This window comes from Camelina sativa, chromosome 5, assembly GCF_000633955.1.
Source record: "Camelina sativa cultivar DH55 chromosome 5, Cs, whole genome shotgun sequence".
NCBI classification, from domain to species: Eukaryota; Viridiplantae; Streptophyta; class Magnoliopsida; order Brassicales; family Brassicaceae; genus Camelina; species Camelina sativa.
In genome coordinates, this window is record NC_025689.1 from 18,874,710 (window position 1) to 18,894,222 (window position 19,513).

The following is a 19,513-nucleotide window of genomic DNA, read 5'->3' on the forward strand; positions in this document are numbered from 1 at the left end:
TGAGTTGTTGTGTCTATATTTTTATAGTCCGACTCGAACGGTCCAAAATTGGTTTGAGATATGTTCTATTTGATTTGGAAAATACCAATTACGCATCTACTTCTGAGACAGAAATGAACTTGTGTGAACAAAATAATTTATTTAGTGCCAATTAATTGTTATATTTTATGTTAGGAGAATATCAAGAAGTTATTTTGGAATGGTTCTAAAGATGGTTGGTGCTGTAACTCTTATCACCACGTCAGTTTCTCTTTGGTTATGAATTTTAACAAGCGTCAAAATGGACTTCAAGGTTCAAGCTCAAGGGAAAATATTTTGATATCAAACAGCCGATAAAGTTGTTCACCATCCATTCGGGTCATATTGTCTTCAATGTTTTGATTCATGGTTTAGTACTATTCTTCCAATCTAGTTACAACCTTTTATATAGAAGCTGATATAACCAAAAATGTAAATGTATTTCAATAAATGAATAGATATGGACTTCTCTTCATAAATTCTAGAAGCACGACCTTATCTATCACCAATGAATCACACATTTCCAAAGTGAAATCCAATATACTAATAAGACTAAAATAAAGTCTTTTGAAGCGGACAAAATTATGATTATCCATAAACGACTTTAAATCTCAAAACTCCTTGAGAAGACCGTTGTTACCTACATAAAACTTCCATCGAGGTCAATTGATATCTAGAATCCCTGAGACTGACACACTCACACACTGTCTAAACTTAATGTATAATGTCATCCACCATCTATCTTTTTATGATCGATGGTACGTGATTAATGGAGATCAAAAGACAGACCGTGGATCACGTGTTCCATAGATGTGTCAAGGAAACTAAATTGAATTATAAGAAAACAGCTAACGAATTTATTATTTTTAGAAAAAATGACAAATGTATTTGCATCACACTATCTTTCTTCATTTTTTTTAAAGAATATTGTTGATGATAAGATGAAACTTGCAAGTTATGATTATTTAGTCATAATCACTCTTTATCACGATGACTACTCTAGTGATTAATTAGTGATTAATACTAATCTCGTTGATGTGTTAGTACGTATATTATTGATTTTACTTCTACGTTATTTTTTCCAATAACATACGTACTACTAACACATCAACTAAATATTTTAAAAAGCTAATTCAAATTATATTTTCGTTTATTAATTAAATTATGCCACCATATTCTTCATTAATTCTTGTTAATAATAAGTTGACATGCATGTGAAGTTTTGGTTCTTCTACATAATCATCACTTCTTTTTTGGTTCTCCTATCAAATCTTATCTCTCTAGCTTTAAAAATAAAAATAAACTATGGTTTGCATTAAAAAAAAAAAAGGGGGTTTATCTATAAACATATCTGTCATTGTTTCAATTCAATAAGATACATAAATAAATAAATTGCTGATGACTTTTGATCAATGTACTTATATATATGCCACTTTCTATCGTTATTCTTTTAAGTTTCTTGATTGGTGTGTTATGGATTGTATTATCTATCGTTGGCGTACATGTCACATATTAGTCTACCAGGTCTAAGGTAAAGTAAAACGGGTACAATGTATATGAACATTGTCATGTAAATTCTGGCATATGAGAACTAGTTCATTCACGGTCTATTTGGTTTTATCAAATCGTTTGGTTCAAGAACATGACGATCTATATATGACCAATGGATAACCCAATCCACAACATACCAATTAAGAAACACAAAACAAAACATAGAAAAAGATCCCCAAAAAGTAAAAAGCAAAAAAGTTGGGATTTTTGTATTATCAGTTTAAGTATGCTTGAGTAGATAATATGTAACACATCTTGCAATTGCATATTTACATCTATAAACATCAGAAAACCTAAAGGAAGCAAATAAATAAAGATACACATGTTTCTGCTAATTCAGCTGTCTCTAAATTCAACAACTATGAACAAAACAGAGAATTAACAAAAGAGTAACCAAACCAAAAAAAACTTTTGACAAAGACAACAAAAAAAAAGAGAAAGAAAACTTCTTTTTGTTTTCTTTGCTCGGTCACGCGGTTTTTTTCACGAGCAGCCAAAAAAAAACTTGTTCTACTACTTGCGAGGAGAATGATCACGAACAGTTCTTGGATTAAACGATGCTCTGTTTTCAATACTCAGTTTCCTAGCGAAATCTTTCTTCTTCATCGCGTAAGACAGTGACGATGATGATGACCCGCTCTGTTCTTGAATCGTCGGAACCAAGTACCAAACGATACAAGTGCACATAATCGCCACAGATCTTCCAAAGAAAGCCAAGAAAACAAGAACCAAGATCACAGTCATAGGAAAGAAACGATCCGGTCTTGCGATCTTCTTAAGCTTCTCGTTTATAACACAGTTCTGTTTCGGTTTCTGCTCTGTTTCAGGCTCTGTGTTCTTCTTGATTTCCTCTGTTTTAACTTCGTTGACTTCTTCTGTTTTGACCTTATGATCAGGAGAAACAACATCTTTCTTCTTCTTATTGTTCTTCTTTTGAAGATAAGATGATCTGATCACGACGGGGACACATTCGCCAGAGCTCGTGAACACGAATCGAACAAGAGGTGGGCCGCCGGAGTCGAGCTTCTTCGAGTATATGCTTTGTCTCTTCTCGTCCAGCTCGGAGAGAAGCTCAGAGAACTTGTCGAGCCCACGATTTGAATAAGGGTTCTTGTTTGCTTTTCTTGATGCTTTTGGTGAAGAACATGGAGATCTAAATGGACTCACCATTTTGTTTACTTGGATCGATTTGATGATATTCTTTATGGTTTCTTTAAATCTTGAGGATTTGGTTTTTAAGAGACAAGAGAGACGACCTTGTTATTAATACTATAAGAGATTTGTATTAATATTTTATAAGATTTTTCACGCGACAATAATATTCTTTTTGTAACACGACACGATAATGGTTTTTTAAAATAGAGAAAAAGGATTTAAGAATTTGACCGGATCTGATGAAGCGTTGTAACTTGGTCAATCTTTTAGATCTCAGATTTTTATACTCTTTTAATATGTGGATGATTCATTATAATAAGAAGCTTCTACGAATATAAAGAACTAAAGAACATCATGGATCGCGTATGTGATAACGTTTGTGTTGGTCTTGTTGATTGACTTCCTTGGAGAAGAAGTTAAAAATAAGTCTTTTCGTTCATAGATTTCCACAAGTAATTTTATAATCAAAATTTTGTTGGAATTTTATGTATAGAGATATTGATGTTTTGACAACTAATTTGATGTGTGTATGGCAACTAATTTGATGTGTGTGTATGTTATATATATATTGGAACGGAGATTTATAGGTTTGTAAATCGAATTTAGCAATCAGAGATTCTGGTTAAGCAAGTTCTAATTTTCATAAAGCATTTGATACTAGTTTGTAAATTAATTTTCTTGTCTGTATAAGTGCTTTTTCAGAGTTTGGTAAATATAAACATTGTTTAAAGACGAGTTAGGTTAGAGCTTCTCCAACGGAGACTTTTAGATGAAACTTTGAGAAGCTCTTATGCCAAATGTAATTAAAATTAAATCAAAAATGGTAAATATAACACCAACCGCCTCTTATTTAGGAGGTTAAAGAGCCGCCTCTTAATAGCGACGTATCACTACATGGTTGGTTGGAACTTTTTTTTTTGTCCGATCTCATCTCTCTCACGATGGCAAGTTCTTCTGACTTTGCTCGAAGAGATCGGCCAAGTGAAGAAGAAGAAGAGAGAGATTCTGTGAAGAAAATATCGAAGCGATCTATTACGGTTCATTGGCTTGAGGATTCTTCGTTCTTGTTTCGATCATGTTTGTATTTTATAAGTCTGTGCAAAGTTTTGTTCTCCCTCTTTGTGATTAACTTCAGAAATCTCATTTGGTATACGTTTCCTTTTTGTTATCATTTCTGCTAATCACATATGCTTGTGATTGTTGATTCTCTTTATATGAATTACTTCGCTTCAATAAAGGTATGTTAATATTTTCCTGGTGAAACCTGAAGCTTTACTGCTGCACTTGTTGATGGTGGTAACACGGTGTTAGTATTGTTGTCTGGATCTAACAAAAGTCCAAATTTGGTCTCTAATGGAAGTGGCATAAGTGAATCTTCTTCAGTCTCGGTAACTGGTTTCAGTTTTCTCAGTCTTTCCTTTGCTTTCTCAGCTGCTTGTAGAGCCTTTTCACTGCTTAAAGTTATCAGTTTCCATGGGTTTATGCTTACATGAAAACCTGGTTTCTTGTTGATCAGCGTGGAAGGTGAACGTTCATCTCCTTCAATCGTGTTTTTTTTTTTGTCTTTTCTGTTTTAGTTATGTGATCAATTTACCTTCCCCTTATCTGTTTATGCCTTTCTGATTTTGTAGTCTGCATATGTTCTATGGCTGCTGGATATGAATTTAGTATTATGCATAGGAGTTTGGATGTTATATAGTGGAGGTTCTGATTCGTTCTGCTTGCCTACACTCCCCTGTATCTGTACATCATAAGTTTGTGAGGTGGTTTTCTATGTTTGTTACTTCTAGTGTAGATTTCCGAGGAAGCATAAACAGACTTTTCATTAGGGAACTCATTGCCTAGTCTTATCTTTCTATTTTTCGTAAAAACAGATGAGAGTTCAGATGACACTCCTGGGGAGAATAAAGCAGCAATGGATTTCATAAAGTGGCTATTTGACAACACAATCGTTAAGGCCACAAAAGTGTTTGTGAAGATTACAAAGGTTAGGAGCGAGCTTTTCAATAGTTACAATGACGATGGTGTTAACAAGAAGGGGAAAGATGCCAAATTCAACAATTGACTCGAGGAAAAGCTGATGACCTCGGTCCTCCTCTCCATTGTGGTCGTACTGGTCTTCTGATTTCTAGAGTCTGTACTTGCAACATTTTTATTTTGAAATTGATATTTCTTCAAAAATAAAAACCCCAATAAGAGTTTTACCATTGGAGAGAATAGTTTTATTTAACCTTCTAAAAGTTCTTATTTTTAAAAAGTACACAGTTTAATCTTAAAAAAATTTAAGAGACTCAAAATATTAACTTACCAATGGAGATGCCCTTAGTCAACTTAGTTCGAAAGTTTGGAATTATTGTTCACATAATTTTCGGTGGATTTGATTAATTTTCTCGATTATGTAAGCACATGTGACAAATTACCTGTCTGTTTTGCTCGTTACTACGTGTTTTATATCATTAAAAATATTTTAGGCTGTCGCTCTGTGTTTAAGACTTAGATAATTATTATATGCATGCATATCAACTGATGATCCAGAAATCATTTCCAACTACATCAAATTTAAATTTACTAACTAATGTTGCTAAAAATATTAGAGTTGTCAACCACTTGTCAATAAAATGTGTGTGATGAAAGGATGTAACAGATTTATATTGTTTACAGTTCTACCAAATAATAGCCGAGTTATTTCTACTCCATCAAAATTTATTTTAATTTTTTGTATTTTGCGTATATAGGAGTATTACATTTGGAATGTTTATGTTTTTGAAAACATTTTTAATACCAATAAATTTGACTTGTCGGAAAAAAAAAATCATATCATTTAAGGAGGCATCATCCCCTTATATTAAAAGAGAAGATAGAAATTAAAATATAAGCAAGTGGTGTGTCTTGCGACAGCGTCTGGTGCCTCCAAAAGAGATTGAACATTGCATCTCTAGTTAGTTAAATTCTTGTCTCTGAGGGTGGGATTAGGATACATTAACTTTTGCAAAAAAAAAAAAATGATACATTAACCCAACTTTATACCCTTTTGAAAATATGTATAAATCCATATCTTCGTAGTGCAAAAAGAAAAATAAAAATCTAAAACTGATATTAAGGAGTACTTGGTTTTTAATAAAAAAAGGTAAAAGTAAAATAATAATAATTGAAAGTTAGTAATAAAATAGTATAATATATCTTTAGAAATTTATTCGTCTTTTTGTGAAACAAAATTAAACTTTTAAATTTACACTCTTTGTCAAGTAGGTATAATATTTATTAATTTTATATGCTTATTAGTGGATAACATATATAATGGATTAACTGTTTTTGTGTTTAGCAAAAAGATAAATAAATATATTATAGTATTTTATTATTTAATATGTATGAAATTATCTAGAATGACAAGTAATATAAATTGGAAAGAATAGTAGATAAGTATAACTATAGCTGTTTTCAGCTAAATTCTCTATTTTTTTTGGTAATTTGATTTTAGCAGTTGAAACAGTATACAATAAATTTCTCCAGCTAAATGTTGTATTACAAAGTGCATAAAGATAAAAAGAACAAAGTTATATTGAAAGTACGTTCATACCTGTTGACCATAGTATAAATTGTATAATAATTGAAGTAGAAAATATCATTTGTGACAATTCTTACAAAGCAGTTGCAAAAAAAAATTATCTATCACCTAAACTAGTGTGTCAAAATCATCACAACTTTCGATGAGTTTTGGATAAAGGTCTACAAGTAAACTGCTTAATCATCATCATAGTTTAATCAAACTATCGAATTGATGGAATAATATAGAATTGGCTCAATGACATCAAATACATAAATCAAAGAGATGATGATGATGATGTTNTTTTTAAAAAAAAAAAAAAAAAAAAGGATGATGATGAGGATTCATTGACTATCAATTAAAAAACTTGAATTGATCTTCTAGAATCATTATCTCTTTGGCTCTAGAATTTTTCACATCAATGGTCTCAATAATTAGTACACTCTTACATTTTTTTCCATTTATAAAAGTAAAAGATTCTTATTCACACACTGCTCATCATATATTTTTCCGAAGTATACATGTTAGTTACTAATTAGCCCTAATTAGTAGTATTACTGACATCTTTTAATTCTATCATTTAAGTTAAATTTAAGTGTGTGAATGTGCGATAGACAGTAAGTCTCCACAATATTTGATTAAACGATTTAATGGACATTGAGACATTTGATTAGGTATATAAACAAAAAAGACTACAACCTATGAATCCAATAGGAACGCAGCTTAAGGAGTAAGTTTGAATTCAAGAGTAGGTATGAAAGTCAAAAAAACATTGTTTAGAAATGTACAATACATTGGATTTGGAACATTCTATTGAAAACTCCAATATGCTATATGCAATTATTCATATGTTTTATTTAATAAATTAGTTATATATCTCAAATAGTGTAGGCAACTTCGTGTGTTAATATATCTTCAAAATCATATTCAACTCAATCAGCTATGATGTGAAGAACATTCGGAAAACTCTTATCAGCTATAAATATATTGACTTTATAGAAAGCACTAATAATAAGATCAGAGGTAAGAGTATGAAGTGTTAAGGACACACACACTTATAGTCTTATATACAAAACGTTACAGACACTTTAGCTTGTAACCAAAAACAAAACAAAGCTTCCATGGCACAAACATATCACATAATTATATAAGTCATTGTTCTTCTTTTCTTAGATACTATTATTAACAACATTTCAAGAAGCAAACATGAAAAAGATATAAAGAAAAGTAGTTGTAAGATATCTCTGTGAAAAATTACCTGTAAAACACTTGATCTCATCAAAACTCAGAGAGCTCACTGTGGTTCATCATTGCAGTTTCTGGATGATAATGAATCATTTCCTTCCACATTAACTCTCTAATCATCTCTGCTCCCAAATCCTCGTCTTCATCTACATCAAGATCAATAGGAACTTGAGCAGGAGGATTTGTACTAGGGTCATATAAAGGCGCCATGTAAGGATGTTGAAGTGCTTCTGTGACACTAATCCTTTTAGATGGGTCAAGAACGAGCATTTTCTGAAGCAGATCGATGGCTAGAACGTTCGCATTCGGGTAAAGCCGTGAGAATGATATCCCTGGTGAGTAAGGGAGTGATTCTATGTATCTTTTGGCTTTAGGGTTATCTATAAACTCGAGATCTTCCTCTCTCTGGCTCCCCAAAATGTTAATGATGAGTTTAATCTGGTTTAGACATTCTGTTCCAGGGAATATAGGTTTTCTCCCAAGAAGCTCGGCGAATATGCAACCAACTGACCAGACATCAATAGAAGTTCCGTAGTTGTCACAACAGAGGAGAAGCTCTGGTGCTCGGTACCATCTAGTCACAACATACTCAGTCATGAACTGACCTTTAGTGTTGCTCGTCCTCGCTAGCCCAAAATCACATATCTTTAAGTCACAGTTTGCGTTCACAAGGAGGTTACCAGGTTTTAGATCCCGATGGAGAATGTTGGCTGAATGAATATACTTGAGCCCTCGAAGCAACTAAGCAAAAGAATGAAAAAAAACACAAGTAAATGCAAACGTCAAATGCAAACTAAACGTAAAAGCAAAGGGGAAACAAACCTGGAACAAGAAGTATTGGCAATGGTCATTACTTAACACTTGAGACGATTTGATAATCTGATGAAGATCAGTATCCATGAGCTCATAAACAAGATACACATCTTTAAAGCTTCTCTTATGATTAGCCATCATCACATCTTTAAGAGAAATCACATTCTCATGTCGAAGATGACGTAGAAGCTTAAGCTCCCTAAGTGTTCTCAACGCATCGATCCGATTCTCAAACACATTGTGGATCTTCTTGATCGCTACTCTCTCATTACTCTCTCTGTTAACAGAAGAGCAGACTACACCGTACGCGCCTCGGCCTATAGGTTTGATGGGCACGTATTTGGTATCGATCTCGAAAAGTGTTTGCCACATTGAGAAGTAATGTTTCCCTTGGTTCCTTATCCCATTTGGTGGATCAACCGGAGTCGCCATTCTCCCACCTTATTAACACAAAAATGGAAGAAAGATCGAAACTTTTTCGGAATTCGAACATCCAATAACCGATCTAACACGTTATATAAAAGTCCTAGAAATTTGAAAGTGTACTGAACACAAAATTTTAAAAACTGCTTCAACAAGTGACAATGAAAGATCAAATTTTTAATTTTTGATCTTATGGTTCTCTAAGCTTAAGTTTATGAAATTGATTTCTCAAATCACTAGAATGTAAATGTTTTAGATTTCATTAATCATTTAAAAGCTTTTGTTAAGAGAAAGGAACAATAAAAACTGAATCTTGATCCGATGATGAGATTGAGTTGGAATGATCTGAATTTGCAGAGAGAGCTTACCTGGTTGGGAGACGAATCAGATTCGTCGGTGAGACGATCTCCGGTGAGATTTGAGCGGAGGGGGAGAGAGGAAGTTGGAGAGATTTGGGCTGGTGAGAGTGAGAGATTTGGTCAACGCTCTGACCGTTGACTCTCTAGTTTCTCGTTCATTACCATTTAGAGGATTGATTGGTTAGTTTAGTTCCAGTTGTGTCTGGTTTGTTTCTCTTTTGTCTGTGTCATTCATTAATAAGTTTGGGCTTAATTAAGCCCAATTTGATTCCATTTAAAACAGTACTATAACTCGTTTAAATAAATTTGATCNCTCATAAACAAGATACACATCTTTAAAGCTTCTCTTATGATTAGCCATCATCACATCTTTAAGAGAAATCACATTCTCATGTCGAAGATGACGTAGAAGCTTAAGCTCCCTAAGTGTTCTCAACGCATCGATCCGATTCTCAAACACATTGTGGATCTTCTTGATCGCTACTCTCTCATTACTCTCTCTGTTAACAGAAGAGCAGACTACACCGTACGCGCCTCGGCCTATAGGTTTGATGGGCACGTATTTGGTATCGATCTCGAAAAGTGTTTGCCACATTGAGAAGTAATGTTTCCCTTGGTTCCTTATCCCATTTGGTGGATCAACCGGAGTCGCCATTCTCCCACCTTATTAACACAAAAATGGAAGAAAGATCGAAACTTTTTCGGAATTCGAACATCCAATAACCGATCTAACACGTTATATAAAAGTCCTAGAAATTTGAAAGTGTACTGAACACAAAATTTTAAAAACTGCTTCAACAAGTGACAATGAAAGATCAAATTTTTAATTTTTGATCTTATGGTTCTCTAAGCTTAAGTTTATGAAATTGATTTCTCAAATCACTAGAATGTAAATGTTTTAGATTTCATTAATCATTTAAAAGCTTTTGTTAAGAGAAAGGAACAATAAAAACTGAATCTTGATCCGATGATGAGATTGAGTTGGAATGATCTGAATTTGCAGAGAGAGCTTACCCGGTTGGGAGACGAATCAGATTCGTCGGTGAGACGATCTCCGGTGAGATTTGAGCGGAGGGGGAGAGAGGAAGTTGGAGAGATTTGGGCTGGTGAGAGTGAGAGATTTGGTCAACGCTCTGACCGTTGACTCTCTAGTTTCTCGTTCATTACCATTTAGAGGATTGATTGGTTAGTTTAGTTCCAGTTGTGTCTGGTTTGTTTCTCTTTTGTCTGTGTCATTCATTAATAAGTTTGGGCTTAATTAAGCCCAATTTGATTCCATTTAAAACAGTACTATAACTCGTTTAAATAAATTTGATCCAGTGGACGTGCCGGAGTGGTTATCGGGCATGACTAGAAATCATGTGGGCTTTGCCTGCGCAGGTTCGAATCCTGCCGTTCACGGATTTTAACCTTTTTTTTTTTTTTTTAAATAGAAAAAAACAAGTGATGAATACATAACGGCATCATGCATAACTTCACGAACCATTTAGCTATTATATTATTATTTTTTCTTCAATACAAGCTTTGTTGTATGAGATTAGGTGATTAGGTCACTTTCTATTAGCTTTTGTCTCTTTCGTTCAATCATGATCTACAATGCAGAAATGGTTCTAGTCTGAATTCAAGATATAAGGCTTTATATACAAGACTCATGTGATTGTTTGCTGGTAAATGGTTTTGGTAGATCGGAAGGGTTTAGTCCAATCTACTCCAAAGGTGATTAGATGATTAGGTCACATTTTATATTAGCTTTTGTCTCTTTCGTTCAATCTCGATCTACAATGCAGAAATGGTTCTAGTCTGAATTCAAAATACAAGGCTTTACATACAAGACTAATGAGATTGTTTGCTAGTAAATGGTTTTGGTAGATCGAAAGCGTTTAGTCCAATGTCCTCCAAAGGTGAGACCTTGGTTTTGTCTTTCAATGGCGGTAAATTTTCAGAACTTGTTCTATTCGTTCCCGGCAAAGAGGACATATCCTCAGTTGCGAGGCGCATGTTATGCAGCAGCACATATGACCACACCTACAAGTACAAACCAAACAAAAAGAGGAATCAAAAGCTGCCATGTCTGAACAGTGAGAGAGTTTCAAAGAGTTTTTACAAGTAAAAGCAGTGCCCTTACTGAACAAAAGCGGTGTTATACTTCCGGTCCAGGCAAACCACACAAAGATCAGGTGTATCGCCATCTCTGCTTGTTCCACCTGAGCTATTCTCATGTTGCCTTATTAATCCTGATAAGAAATTCTTGTAAGCAGAGTAATTCCAAGAGTATGCAGAAAAAGGTATCACATGTTATTACAAACTCTAATGAGTTACCTGAGCTGTTCTCATGTTGCCTTATTAATCCTCTAGTTACAGGTTCGGCTCTCCTAGGAGTAGGAGCTGTATTAACAACTCTACAACAAATTGCTCAACACTTAAACTTGTGATGACTAATTATTTTCAATTTATGTGACTTTGGTTAAGCTGCGACATACCTATCCAGTGACAACTGCCGCTGCCGCCGCCTTCTCTCTCGAATATATTCAATTCTCTTTAGAGTATATTTAATCACAGGCTTTGTAAGAAGAATCACACCAAGAACAGTTAAACCAATGGAGGCATACTTGAACCTCCTGCCAAAAAATACACCTTTTAGACTTTTCAATCATAGTATTCGAAGAAAAAGAACAGGGCAAAACAGAGAAAAGAAACAACCTTGACCATTCTCCCAATTTAGAGAAGAGCTGATCGAGCGGTATAGAAGAGACGTAGAAAGGTCCTTGCTCAGGTTTTTGAATCCTGACATTCCCCATGCCATCCTTAACAGCCTGTTAACATGGCCGTAAGCAACACAACAAAACTGAGAGATGTAAAACGTATTTTGATATATAGGAGATTTATGACTTGTAAAGAATAAAAGACATACCTCACCAACAACTGTAAGCGGTGTACCAATTGGGACAATATGCTCAATGCGTCTTACCCCAAGTATCTGTAGACAATAATGGTGCCACAACATATTAGCATCGTCCAAACAAAAGCAAATCAATGAAAAGTGGAAGGAAAGGAAAGACCTGAAGGCCTTTAAGATAATCCAACATTCTTTGAACAAGCGATACCGGCTCTGACTTTTCGAATACATCACTTCCAACCGTCAACGCCAAGCCTATTTCACCTTGAGATACAGCTACATCCACACGACCTGTCTCATCGTCCTATCGAACAACCAATGACTTTAGTAAAACACTCTAATCCAAAGTCCACAACACAGAAGTTGGCTTATCAAACTCAAAATTCCAACTGACTATACAATACCAGATACCACGGGACTTCCTTAGTAATGGGCTGCATAAATGTACTATCTTGAACCCATGAAAACCTCCAATTACGACTCAAAACCTGTTGTTCTGCCTGAAGAATCATTGTTTTAAAACATACCATCTAAAAGCTTTTACAATATCTAATATACGATTCATCTAATTTCATACATACCGTTTTCTTGACAAAAACACCGAGTAGGTCGCTGTGGTCACACTTAATAGGTGTCTCAGAGCCAAGACTTCCTGATACTATGACCAAAGGTAACACCTTGCTCTCTTCTTCTACCAATTTTTCTGAAGAAAAAACGAAAGATTGATACTAAAAACATAATCAAAAACCCCTAAAATTGAATTGCAGAAACAATACATACCCAAATCCTTGAGGTGGTAAACCTTATTGATTGAATCGACAACTCTGTCTCGCACAAAAGAGGTAGAGAAGAACATTATCACCGAACAATGAAAAAAGAGAAAGTGATCGCAAAAAAAGAAAACCCCCTAACCTGCCAGTGCTCCGGCTGAGAAGATAAAGAGCGACGCCGCCTAAGCAACATGTAAACCCAGCCAAATGTAGCATCTTCTTCTTCCACCGGGGCACACTGATCCCTTTACGAAAATCACTATTTGTCGGCAGTTTACTTCATTCGTTCGTCGAGAAATTAGTAACCGATCAAAACTTTCAGGGAAGAGTGAAGTCGAGTGATGATGATGATGATCATCACATCAGTCGCCAAAATAGGGATTAATTGTTAATTAAGTCCAAAACCTTTTAAATATGACAAAACAAACCCAATTCATTTTGTTCTCTTCTGAATCTTTAAAAAAAAAAAAAACTAATTAATGCTGAAATTTATGGGTTGACCAATACTAATTTTATTTTTTCAATTGACCAATACTAATTTTATTTTTTCAACCAAACATTAATTAAAAGGAAATTTATTATCCAAATCGGACAGAAAAAAATTACAAATGAAATTTCTTATACAAAAGATCTCGCAGATCGAGCAAGAGAATCCGCTTTCAAGTTTGACGCATGAGGAATCCTAGATAGGGTAAAAGATGGGAAGAAAGCCTTGAACAAACTGAAGTCATCCAGGAGGCTAGAAAACGCTGGCTTGTCTTCAAGATTCTGCACCATCGCGAGCACCTCACACAATCTGTCTCAAAATTCTAGCAGGTCAAACTTTTAGAAAAGATACACTCCGTGACTCACAACAAAGCTTCAAACTCCGAATGAAGGGGGAAAGTACTCCAACGAAGACACTGATGTAACGCTGAGAACCAATACTAATTATTTTGTTCCCAAAAACACGATTTTGCATGAAGAAGTCATAATCCCTGTATTATAAATTTGGAAATACATTTAGTAGATTGAAAATACATTTGGTAAAATAACATTTTATTTGAATAAATATCAAAATTTGAAGTTAGTATTTATAATATTCAAAAAACATACTTAAAATAATATTCAGAATTTAAATATTTTAGATACTTTTAACTTGATACAAAATGTAATTTTTTACGGATTATGTTATGAAATGGGCTAGAGTTTACATAAATATAATTATATAGGTTTTTAAGGTTTGATCTACTAAAATACACAAAATATTTTTTTAGTATAATATTTAATGAGAGGTGTTAAGCCAATCCTAACTGATACCAAAAAAAGAAATACAATCCATCTAAAATTTTAGAATCTAAATATTAATTAAAACATATTAAAACAAACAGAGAAATACAACATATACATTTTTTAATAATTATAAAAAAACTGTCATGCGGTGTATCCTGGTTAAGATATAGTTGACAAAGTTAAAGTTTAACTTTGAGATTTATGAAGTAGCATTTTTTTGGGTTGAATTACTATAAGACTATGACCATGAATGTTTAGTAGATTTTGAAAGAGATTTTGGTTTTTGTTTTTCAAAACTTCACTTTCATACCAATTAATTGACAAAGTAAAAGTTAAACTTTTAGATTTATCGAAGTAGCATTTTTTTGGGGTGAATTACTATAAGACACATTGAATGTTTTGTAGATTTTGAAAGAGATTTTGGTTTTTGTTTTTCCAAATCTCATTTTCATACCAATCAAGATTTTAAAGTTTTATTGGAATCCCTAAAAATTAGGAAAACTATTTTATTATAGGCCATGAATGGTAATGGTTTATTATGTAAATCTTACAAATAGAATATTATATTAGCAAATGTACTTCCGTTTTAATAAGAAAATGATGTGGTATTTATTTAAATGATAAAGGTTTATTCTGTAAATCTTACAAATACAATGTTATATTAACAAATGTACTTCCGTTTTAATAAGAAAATGATGTGGTATTTATTTAAATGATAAAGGTTTATTCTGTAAATCTTACAAATACAATGTTATATTAACAAATGTACTTCCGTTTTAATAAGAAAATGATGTGGTATTTATTTAAATGATAGAGGTTTATTATGTAAATCTTACAAATAGAATGTTATATTAACAAATGTACTTCCATTTTAATAAGGGATATATTAAATCCTATGGTTTGAATCGTATGATAACTTTAAATGAGTGGTTTTTAGTTTTTGGATTTTTTTTTTTGACTTTTTTAGTTCTTGATTTTTGATGTAGATTTTATTTTTTGCAAAATCTTGAATGGTAACTTGATTAATTTTTGGTTTTTATATATAGTTTTTGATAATCAAGTAAATTAGAATTTTAAAAAGTTGATTTTGTAAAATCAAAAGCTAAAAACTAATACAAATCAGATACTATTCAAGGCCATAATCTTCCATTAACGATAGTAGATTTCTAGTTCTCCCATAATTTAGAGAATCTAGTTTTTACTTTTTCTACGTTATTTTTTCTCAAAAACCAAAAATCAAGATTTTTGAAACAAAAACCTAATAGCAAAATCTAAAATCTAAAATCCAAATCAAAAACTGAATTAAAAAAAAACATTATCCATTCATGACCTATGTATATTAGTTTAGTGTTACAATACCCTATTTTTATCATCGTGCTCTGGCTGGTCTTCAAACTTATACAACAACCATGAAAGATTCAAGTACTTCAAGCTGATAGAAGTAACCAAAATTTGTTTGGAACCATTTGGAACACGTGGCCGAACAATGTACGTTTAATATAGAGTGATTTTTGTTTTTGATGGAAGTAAATTGTTAAGATTGTGACATTTGTTTTATTTTTATTGGTATATGAGTCCTTCGAATATGGTGTAACTAAAACAGTGATGAACGATGGATCATGTCTTAGTAATTTTGGCCAAAAAGTGTGGATAATATGAGTGTTTTAAGAATTTTATCTCATCTTTTCTATTTAAGATAAATTATTATATAACAAACAAATTTTTTCTTTTTATTATATAATTTTATATCAAAATTCATCATAATCTTTTTAATTTATAAATAGAACTTTGGTTTCATTTTCATTTAGACATTGGAAAAAATAGTAAGTAGTCTAACAACTTATAAAAGCTTTCATATGACTATTATTATGGTGTATAAAAGCTTGAAATTACTTGTACACTTTTTAAACCCTCTTTACCCTTGAAAGTGTGTTCATACAAAAACGAAATTACAAGTTATGCCATTAACTAGTGCGAAATGCCATATAATGTATGCAAAAAAATCAGAAAAAGAAAACTTTATCGGGGAAGTGTGACTAAGTCTACCGCTTTAGTTATCGGGATAGACACAAATGATATATGCCCGGTGGCGAAAGCAAAACTGATTTGCCGTGCAGACGATGACATTATGCGTTCGTTGTTTGCATTGATCAAAGAAACTGTGAGCTAGTAATTATTGAAGTCAGTAAGAAGAGAATTGTATTTGAGGTGAGGCGGGAAAACGTTCTTCAATATACGCTTGAAATTTCATATGGGATTACTAATTAGGTCGCTTTCTATTAGCTTTTGTCTCCTTCGTTCAACCATGATCTACAATGCAGAAATGGTTCTAGTCTGAATTCGGAATACAAGGCTTTATATACAAGACTAATGATTGTTTACTGGTAAATGGTTTTGGTAGATCGGAAGGTTTAGTACAAAGGATACCTCAGTTTTTTTTTTCCCTTCAATGGCAGTAAACTTTCAAAACTTGATCTACTCGTTCCCGGCAAAGAGGACAGGACCTCAGTTGCGAGGAGCATGTCATGCAGCAGCACACATGACCACACCTACAAGTCCAAACCAAACAAAAAGAGTAATCAAAAGCTGCCATGTCTGATCAATGAAAGTGTTTCAAGAGTTTTTACTAAGAAAAAGCAGTGCCCGGCCCTTACTTAACAAAAGCGGCATTATACTTCCGTTCAAGGCAGATCACACACAGATCAGGTGTATCGTCATATCTGTTTGTACTACCTGAGCTGTTCTCATGTTGCCTTATTAATCCTGGTAAGAGTAATTATTTTAAGCAGAGCAATTCCAAGAGCATGCTGAAAAAGGATTCACATGTTAATTACCACAAAGCATAAACGCTAATGGGTTGATACTACCTCTAGTTACTGGTTCGGCTGTCGTAGCAGCTGCATCAACAACTCTGCACAACAAATTGCTCAACACTTGACTTAAGAATGACTATTTATTTCCAATTTATATGAGGCTTTGGTTAAGTTGCAACATACCTATTGGTCGTATTCAGTAACAATTGTCGCCGCCTCCTTCTCTCTCGAACATCTTCAATTCTCTTTAGAGTATATTTAATCACAGGCTTATAAAGGAGAATCACACCAAGAATAGTGAAACCCATGGAGGCATACTTGAACCCCCTGCCAAAAAAGATAAATTTTTAGACTTTTTCAAACATAGTGTTCAAAGAAATTAATAAAAGGCAAAACTGAGAAAAGAAACAACCTTGAATATTCTCCCCATTTAGAGGGACCGAACGGTGTATAAGAGACGTAAAAAGGTCCTTGTTCAGGTTTTTGAATCCTGACATTAATTCCCCATGTCATCCTTAACAGCCTGTTAACATGGCCGTAAGAAACATAACAAACATGAGATGAGCGCTAACAGATAAGGACCCTAACTTCGACCGTCAACTTGAAAACTAGTAAATTAGTAATAGTATATATTACCTCACCAACAACTGTAAGCGGTGTACCGATAGGGACAACGCTCTCGATGTGTCTTACTCCAAGTTTCTGTACACAATCATGGTGCCACAACATATTAGCATTCTCCAAACACAAGTAAATGAAAAGTGGAAAAGGGGACTTCTTTAGTCATCGGCTGCATAAATGTAATATCTCGAACCCATGAAAACCTCCAATTACGTCTCAAAACCTGTTGTTCTGCCTAAAGAAGCGTTTTATTAAAAACTAAAAGTTAATAGATTATGTAAAGGCTTTTACAATCTCTAACATACGATCCATCCAGTTTCATACATACCGTTTTCTTGACAAAAACACTTAGTACGTCACTATGCTCACACTTAATAGGTGTCTCAGAGCCAACACTTCCTGATACTATGACCAAAGGTAACACCTTGCTCTCCCCTTCTACCAAATTTTCTGATGAAGAAAAAACGAAAGAGATCACAAACATAACCAAAACCCATCAACCTAAAAGTCAAATACGGTACAACCGTACAATGCAATAATTCAATCATTTCTTAACGCTCAAGGAACATACATACCCAAATCCTTGAGGTGGTAAACTCTAGTGATTGATTTGACAACTCTGTCTCGCACGAAAGAGGATAAAAGAACATTATCACCGAACATAAGAAAAAAAGGTGATTGTAAATAGTAAAAGACAACCAAGAAAAAGGAAAAACCCTAACCTTCCTGTATTACAGCTGAGAAGATAAAAAGCTACGCCGCTTAAGCAACATGTAAACCCAGCCAAATGTATCATCTTCTTCTTCCACTGGATACACTGATTTTAAGCAGAAAGAAGAGTGATGAGAAGATCATCCGTCGCCAAAATAGGGATTTAATTGTTTGTTAACTAAGCCCTAAACCTTTTAAATAGAGCAAAATAAAAATAAAAACTCAAATCCTTTATTTTTTCTATGTAATAAAATAGTACTAATTAATGCAGAAATATTGTCAATTTTACCAATATCTAGATTTATTTAAGGGAAAATTGATTTAAAAGTACATTTTTTCTTCAATTTGTCCCATTATACTTTTTACGCTAAATTTGCCACTATGCCTAAATTACCCTTTAAAAAAATGAAACCAACTTTTAAGCAATTTTAAAATTTCAATCACCTAAAAACAAAGTCTAAAAATAAGAAAGAGGTTGCTATAATGTGTTTTTGATGAAAATTTGGTGTTTTAACATTGAAAAAAAATTATTCTGCAACATTTAGAATACATGTTCTACTAATTGTATATATTCTAAAGATATTAGATTATAAATTCTACATACTGTACATGTTCTAAAAAATGTAGATTACAAATTCTTCGCACTCTACTTGTTCTGAAAACTTTAGAATAAATATATCTTCCAAAACTTTTAGAAGTCGGATTTTGTATGCCTTCTACAGAAATTAGAATATCTATTCTACACATAACTCTATATTCTACAAATTTTAGAATTTGTTTTCTTAACTTTATACATATTCTACTGAAGTCAGAATATGAAATCTACATTTTATCATGTGTCCTGCGAAAATTAGAACACTAATTCTACACTTTCCTGTATGTTCTTCATAATTTAGAAAGTATATTTNATGGTAAAGAAGGGACAATATTTCAAAAGCAAGGAAGCTTTACAGGCAAGTTTAGAAATTTTTGCGATGAAGTATAACTTCGATTACAGAGTTACTAAATCTAGTACAAGATTTTGGTGTATACGCTGTATTGATAATGTTTGCAAATGGCGTGTTCGTACNGATTTTGTTCAAGGTTTTTCAACATTTTCCAACCTAAATTTCATTCAAGTGTTCATTTTGCAGTATGTTGCAAATCTATGTAACAAGTGTTGTATGGAGATGTATCGGCCAAAATGAATGGAGATTTATTGTTGATGAAGAAAAACGTGGGAGACTTCTTACTTTTCAAGCCAATTCTACTCTTGAAGAGCTAAAGATGATGGTTTTGGAAGACTATGAAATACAACAAAATATGGTTGATGTGGAATTTAG

At 33.2% G+C, this 19,513-nt stretch overlaps 3 protein-coding genes, 1 long non-coding RNA gene, 1 other non-coding gene and 1 pseudogene across 5 annotated transcripts; 2 read left to right on the plus strand and 4 right to left on the minus strand.

Moving 5' to 3' along the window:
* LOC104787203 lies at positions 1,753-2,979 on the minus strand. The gene has a single exon (XM_010512734.2). The coding sequence runs from the start codon at positions 2,737-2,739 to the stop codon at positions 2,083-2,085; it is 657 nt and encodes a 218-aa protein (XP_010511036.1). The 5' UTR covers positions 2,740-2,979; the 3' UTR covers positions 1,753-2,082.
* Positions 3,313-4,956, plus strand: LOC104787204. Its single transcript, XR_767811.2, has 3 exons — positions 3,313-4,248; positions 4,356-4,487; positions 4,599-4,956. It is a non-coding gene; the product is annotated as an uncharacterized LOC104787204 (long non-coding RNA).
* On the minus strand, positions 7,261-9,303 carry LOC104787205 (mitogen-activated protein kinase 2). The gene is made up of 3 exons (XM_010512736.2): positions 9,118-9,303; positions 8,336-8,766; positions 7,261-8,254 (listed from the first exon to the last, which is right to left on the minus strand). Exons 2-3 carry the CDS (start codon positions 8,756-8,758, stop codon positions 7,547-7,549), a joined length of 1,131 nt encoding a protein of 376 aa, XP_010511038.1. The 5' UTR covers positions 8,759-8,766; positions 9,118-9,303; the 3' UTR covers positions 7,261-7,546.
* TRNAS-AGA lies at positions 10,428-10,509 on the plus strand. Its single transcript has one exon. It is a non-coding gene; the product is annotated as a tRNA-Ser (tRNA).
* LOC104787206 (E3 ubiquitin-protein ligase SPL1-like) lies at positions 11,031-12,990 on the minus strand. The gene is made up of 11 exons (XM_010512737.1): positions 12,917-12,990; positions 12,785-12,828; positions 12,586-12,707; positions 12,409-12,504; positions 12,168-12,308; positions 12,020-12,085; positions 11,809-11,921; positions 11,589-11,726; positions 11,468-11,507; positions 11,234-11,322; positions 11,031-11,133 (listed from the first exon to the last, which is right to left on the minus strand). The coding sequence occupies exons 1-11, from the start codon at positions 12,988-12,990 to the stop codon at positions 11,031-11,033; spliced, it is 1,026 nt and encodes a 341-aa protein (XP_010511039.1).
* LOC104789387 lies at positions 16,493-18,276 on the minus strand (annotated as a pseudogene).

Excerpts from the sequence above, each read along its gene's own strand:
- LOC104787205 (XM_010512736.2), bottom strand. The coding sequence starts at position 8,758 with ATGGCGACTCCGGTTGATCCACCAAATGGGATAAGGAACCAAGGGAAA. Across the intron at positions 8,255-8,335 it reads GCCAATACTTCTTGTTCCAG|TTGCTTCGAGGGCTCAAGTA; the intron begins GTTTGTTTCCCC and ends TCTTTTGCTTAG.
- LOC104787206 (XM_010512737.1), bottom strand. The coding sequence starts at position 12,990 with ATGCTACATTTGGCTGGGTTTACATGTTGCTTAGGCGGCGTCGCTCTT. Across the intron at positions 12,829-12,916 it reads CTCAGCCGGAGCACTGGCAG|AGTTGTCGATTCAATCAATA; the intron begins GTTAGGGGGTTT and ends TGTGCGAGACAG. Across the intron at positions 11,508-11,588 it reads CGGCAGTTGTCACTGGATAG|AGTTGTTAATACAGCTCCTA; the intron begins GTATGTCGCAGC and ends AATTTGTTGTAG.
- LOC104787203 (XM_010512734.2), bottom strand. The coding sequence starts at position 2,739 with ATGGTGAGTCCATTTAGATCTCCATGTTCTTCACCAAAAGCATCAAGA.